The sequence below is a fragment of the Miscanthus floridulus genome, chromosome 2, assembly GCF_019320115.1.
Source record: "Miscanthus floridulus cultivar M001 chromosome 2, ASM1932011v1, whole genome shotgun sequence".
Taxonomy (NCBI): domain Eukaryota; kingdom Viridiplantae; phylum Streptophyta; class Magnoliopsida; order Poales; family Poaceae; genus Miscanthus; species Miscanthus floridulus.
In genome coordinates, this window is record NC_089581.1 from 26,813,766 (window position 1) to 26,819,725 (window position 5,960).

The 5,960-nt window shown below is 42.8% G+C and overlaps 1 protein-coding gene across 1 annotated transcript; it reads left to right on the plus strand.

Moving 5' to 3' along the window:
- The first annotated feature begins 2,391 nt into the window (after window positions 1-2,391).
- On the plus strand, window positions 2,392-5,960 carry LOC136538280 (glycerophosphodiester phosphodiesterase GDPD6-like). Its single transcript, XM_066530257.1, has 8 exons — window positions 2,392-2,724; window positions 3,249-3,442; window positions 3,792-3,975; window positions 4,063-4,137; window positions 4,403-4,512; window positions 4,615-4,833; window positions 4,935-5,096; window positions 5,217-5,960. Exons 1-8 carry the CDS (start codon window positions 2,712-2,714, stop codon window positions 5,451-5,453), a joined length of 1,194 nt encoding a protein of 397 aa, XP_066386354.1. The 5' UTR covers window positions 2,392-2,711; the 3' UTR covers window positions 5,454-5,960.

Here is a 5,960-nt window from a genome sequence, read left to right on the forward strand (position 1 = left end):
TAAGTTACATTTCAGATTGTATGTTACTGTTAATTAGAGTTTATTGGTGTGCTAGCCTGATGGTGGCCTCCGAGGACCTAATCTCTGCTGAAATTCCCTAGGCGGTCAGGTCATAGATGAAGGGCGGGCCAGACATCACAATTCTAAGCAGTGCAGTTTGTTGACAGCTTTATCTGATTTCACCTAAGTCATGTCCTGCAAGGATTTGATCTTCAGTATGATGATTGCCACTGTTGTACCAACCTGAGTGCTTGGGTGATACTTGTGAAGTTTGCAACCTAGGTGTCACAAATGGTAGCATCTCTAGTTACTGATGAAATGTTTTCTTAGGTTTGTGTGTTATCTTCGGAGACAGTTGAATACTTGATTGCTCATTTTCGTAGCCTATGTTACTTGAAATATGCACAGAATTAGGCATACTTGAGTCTGCAGTTTAAAGTCCTGTCATGAACTTAGTATAGCGCATAAGAAAATATTTTGGGCATGGTTAACCATTGCACTTGATTTTGTTAATAATGTCCCCAGGTTTTTCTTTAGCACCGCGTTGGATGCTAAGTTGCTAACTGCATTTTTTTCTGCTGTTTCTTATTTGCAGAAGCTGCTGAAGGCTGCTGGTCTGTTTGCGGGATCCATCTTCCTGATGCGGAACTTTGGTGATCTGATGGCCATTTAAGCAGGCTTAGGGTTATTTAGAAGCATAGTGGTTTGGCAGTCAATATCGTGGGCTTGTGCCCTGTTGAGTTACTCTACTTGGATTCTATGAGTTTGTTTTGATGATGTTCCAAGAATTCCTGCTATGCATAAAGAGGACTGGATCTGTGTCAATAGCTTCTCGACCATTGCAAACTGAGGCGTGAGGTAGCAATAGAAATTAGATCTTGCTTTAATATGGCCCTGTATCATGAATATTTTGGAATGATGGTATCTACCTCCATAATTTTCAACAATTAAAATTTAAGAGCAAGATGTTGCACTGCAGGCTAGGGTTTATGATGCATAAACGTGGTGTCTGAGGGCAGTTAGTTTTACTAGATGAGTTTTGTTTATTTTATGTCCATGAGCTGCATCTTTTCTCATATGAGTAATGTTGACAAGAGCATTAGGATGGGAATACTGTTGCTCAGATTAGTACACTTCAATTGTTGCAAGTTTGTGATGTATTCCCTTCATTCTAAATTATAAGACGTTTTGTGTTTTTTTTTAGATACATAGCTATACTTAGATATACACTATGTTTAGATATGTAGAACAAGCAAAGAAATGCGAAAATGTCTTATAATTTAGAATGGAGGAAGTACACTTGTATCTCATTTTCCCATAATAGTAACATCATCAAGAAGAGTGTTTGGTTCAGGACAAATGGGTGAAGACTGAAGAATGATGATAATAGATTGCTGATTGAAGGAAGAGAGCTGAATCTTCCCCCAATTATGTATGTGCGGCGTGGTCTTGTGTGCACTATAGGAGACAAACTGACAAACAAATGAAAATGAATGTTGTTCCAGTGACACGATAATTAGGTGTTGGGTTTTGTATTGGAGCTGTTGCCATTTATTATGACGCGTCAACTTTGGTGTTCAAAGTAAACATGCAGTCAACACATGATAAGCCCATCATACACGCATAGGCCGAGGAATATGCCGCATCTTTTAGTTTTCAGTTCTGGAATATGCCGCATCTTTCAGTGTTCAGTTCATATACAAACGTTTAAGAGGAGGCCGAGAGAGAGATGAAATTTATCTGTCGGAAGATAGCTTAGCTATAATCATCCTGTTTGTCTGCCTTATAAGCCGTACTTTTTCAGCCAACGAACAGTATTTTTCTCTCACATCAAATCAACCAATGGTACTCTATCATTGTCAGGGTGGGGTGGGGCGTTGGATCCTCTTCTCCGAGTGACTTGAGCATTTGGTCTAGGATGGGGCCATCTGCTCGGACTTGCATGCCACGGCCACGGCCACGGCCGGGATGGGTGGGCGTCTTTGGTTGACCGCTGAAAGGCTGGACGGCTGCTGCATCACGACTCGCAGGTCGCAGCGCCTTGCTCTTGCAGAGAGAGGTGACGCTGACACAGAGTTGGCGAGCCACGGTCGGTCGCTGTCGCTGCTGCCAAGGGGACGCTGGCCGGGACCGCGTCCGGCCACCGAGTGTTTTGGACGAGACGACGACACCGGTGCGTACGCGCCATGGTGTCTGTATTCACACTACATGTCCTTCGCTTGCACATGCCGTTGGGGTTACCATCTTCCATCAGTTTCAGCCTGCATGATCACGATTCCATGCCGTGTGTAGTGACAGTAAGTATCTTATAATGAATAAATAAATACAAGTCCGCAGTGCAGAGGCTGCCGGGTTGCATTGCATGTGCAACTCACGTGAAGTGAGGAGTATGCAAACACATGTTTTCAGAGTTGCCTTTGGCTCAGCTGACAAGTCACACCTGGTGCAGAAAAGAGCTACAGATCAGAAACTGCGTCGCAAATCGCTAGAAACAAGTCGGTCAATCAATCTCCCGGGAATATTCCGAGGCGGGCAGTCCTCGCCTGTTTCTTGTGCTAGTACATATAAGAAGCTGAGTTGCTCCTGCTCAAGGGACGGCAAGAGAGGAGGGGGAGACGCAGGCCAAGTCTCCTTACTCCTTAGAGGGCTCTGGTCTGGTGTGCAAACTCTGCTCCCAGCAGAGCAGAGCAGGAGGCACAAGAAAAAGGGGCATGGCTTCCTTCTGTAAGTTCAAGTTCTTGTGCTTTTCGCTCTCTTGTTGCCCCCATCTAATTCCCGCTGCTCCTCATCGGCCGGTTACCGATCATCACATCAGTTCTTGTACTTCTCTCTCTTTCTTTCTCCTGTATTCGCATTCCATGGAGTTTCTTTTTTCGCAAACATGTGCCGGGGCACAAGTGTTTCATTAAGAGTGGAGTTTCATCTGAATGTTCGTGTATGTATGCTTATCAGACACTCAGTGCCCAGTAATGCTCGTAGTTGGACAACTCCATACTATCTATTCTTTTGAATAGCAAAAAACAAGTTACTATGTCTACAAGAAGTTTCTTTACTTTTATTATTATTATTATTTCACTGTTTTTCAGTTACTTTGTCTATGACTGAGACTGGATGATTCCCTATTCCTTTCTGTGCTCAACTGAAAATTCATGTCTACTAGTAGATCTTGTGTCCTCAATGTGTACCGTTGATGTCAAAGGATTTTGTCTTGTCACTTGTCAGCACTGAGTGGATGGCATATTTGACAGGGCACGACGTCTCTCTCATTGTCCTTGTGCTCCTCCTTATTGGGGTATCCAATTCCAAAGCCAACCCGGCAGCACCTCCCCACAGCCAGCTGGATGTGAACCACAAGAAGCCAATACAGACGTTTAGACCTTACAACATTGCCCACCGAGGATCAAATGGTGAATTACCCGAAGAAACAGCGGCCGCCTACCTGGTAAGTGGTAACTAAATTCTTGTCTTGTTTTCTCAACAACCGACGGCAACTTCTTTTTTTCTTGAATAATTTCTGAATGAAGTGGTATTGCCTTAAATTTGCACAAACAAAAGGTTAAACGGCATGACAAGTGCTGAATTGCGATATTATATTGGCGCGTGAAACTCAACTGCATTGGTATTATAGCTAACTATGGTCTAGCTCCTCGGACACGCCTTCACACTGGCTGCAACAATGAAAAATATTTAATATGGCAGGGCAATAATTCTGAGATTCTCTGAAGATTGAAGCTCAGTATCTTAATGTGTATAAACCTTCATCTTCAGAGATACGCGATCGGTTTTTGCAGAGGGCTATCGAAGAAGGCGCAGACTTCATCGAGACCGATATACTTGCATCAAAGGATGGGCATCTCATCTGTTTCCATGATGTAACACTGGACGCAACGACCAATGTTGCAAACCATACGGAGTTTGCTGACAGGAAGAGGACCTATGAAGTCCAAGGAGAAAACGTCACCGGATGGTTCATTGGTATGTGTTCATAACATTCTCCGTAGTGATTCTCGTGTTCCTGCCAATCTTCTGCTGACTTGAGAATGGGATTATGTTTATTTCCAGTGGACTTTACTCTTAAAGAGCTTAAATCACTGAGGGTGAAGCAACGGCTCAGTTTCAGGGACCAACGATACAATGGTATACATCGACTTCGTTTTCTCTCTTAGTTTCACTGTTGTGTCTGACATGAGACAACCATGTGTATCTTGAGTTGATTGCAACCATCCGCTCTGTATCTTTTTTTTTTTGAAATAACAGCAGGAGCTCTGCCCTTCAATTAAGATAGAGAAAAGAGAATTCTATGTACAAGGAAAATAGCCCTCCTGGGCAAACAAAACACAGTCAAGGCCCCACTCTGTATCGCAGCACTGACCTTTCACAATGTTCTTCTATTGGATTACAGGGAAGTACCAGATTATTACGTTTGAGGAGTATATCTTGATTGCGCTTTACGCCGACAGGATAGTCGGAATATACCCTGAGATCAAGAATCCCATCTTCATCAACCAGCATGTAAGTAGCTCTGACATGACAAACTACAAAGAGATTTTGCTTATGGAATATAATAACGAACATTGGTGTGGAAACATTTCTCACGAAAATTTTGTCATTCAGGTCAAGTGGTCGGGTGGAAAGAAATTCGAGGATAAGTTTGTCGAGATGTTACTGAAGTATGGCTACAAAGGTGAATACATGTCTGAAGACTGGCTCAAGCAACCGCTGTTCATACAATCCTTCGCTCCAACCTCATTGATTTACATCTCCAACGTGACAAACTCTCCCAAACTGTTCCTAATCGATGACACAACAATTCCAACACAAGATACCAACCAGGTACCGTCACTTGTCAGAACCGACATTTTCATGCATGTTCCTCTCATGTGATGTGGCTCCAATTCATCAGCCTTCATCTAAGATCAGTTCCTATTGTGCAGTCATACTACGAGATAACTTCAAATTCTTATCTTGAATTCATAAGAAACTACGTTATCGGGATTGGGCCATGGAAGGATACAATTGTTCCTCCAAACCCAAAAGATAACTGCTTAGGACAGCCCACCGATCTCGTTGCACGAGCACATTCTCTCAATCTTCAGGTGACTGACTGATCTTATTCGGCAGCTGCACATTTTCCCCATTGCACAATTACCTTCATTCATGCGACAGGTCTTACTCTGTTAGTAGTTGATGAGGCCGTAAATCATAACACGTTGCAGGTGCATCCATACACTTTCCGAAATGAGAACCAATACCTGCACTTCGATTTCCATCAAGACCCTTATGCTGAATATGAGTACTGGCTCAATGAGATCAGTGTCGACGGGCTGTTCACTGATTTCACTGGTAGTCTGCACAAGTACCAGGAATGGACTACACCATACCAGAAGAAGGAGAAGAACCCGGAAGCACTCTTGCGTGAGATCGCGAACATGCTGAAGAATGATGGCTACTGAGGATAGGTTGCCTTTCCTTTTCAGATTTGTGTTATTGCTTCCACCATCAAGAAGCACGCACCGTTTTTCGTTTAACACTCTCTGTAATTGCTATTAATAAAGCAACGGAGGTGCTAACAGTATAGCAGATAATCAGAACGAACATGCAGCAAAAATCTCTTTTTTTTTTTTTGGAACAAGGCTTTATTGGCTTCTACTTCTGCAGAAGCCCTGAATGGAGTATACAAATCTCATTGATCCAGAGAGAAAAAATGTACACAACAGTAGAGACTGGCCATACAATCCGTTGTATAGTAGTAGCACCAATTGGATGATCACAGAGAATTTAAGGAAAATAATTGTTGTAGTGTAAAATATAAGATGAAATGAACTCCTAAATGGAATTAGAATGGTATTTATGATGTGTATGTGATGAGCTAGAAGAGTGGTCGGAATGGTTCTGGTTTCCAAAAGAGCTACAGGAAGCTCATGATTACCCTTAGCACAAAAACCAAATATGAAGCGTTC

Excerpts from the sequence above, each read along its gene's own strand:
- LOC136538280 (XM_066530257.1), top strand. Across the intron at positions 3,443-3,791 it reads AAACAGCGGCCGCCTACCTG|AGGGCTATCGAAGAAGGCGC; the intron begins GTAAGTGGTAAC and ends CGGTTTTTGCAG. Across the intron at positions 4,513-4,614 it reads CCATCTTCATCAACCAGCAT|GTCAAGTGGTCGGGTGGAAA; the intron begins GTAAGTAGCTCT and ends TTTGTCATTCAG.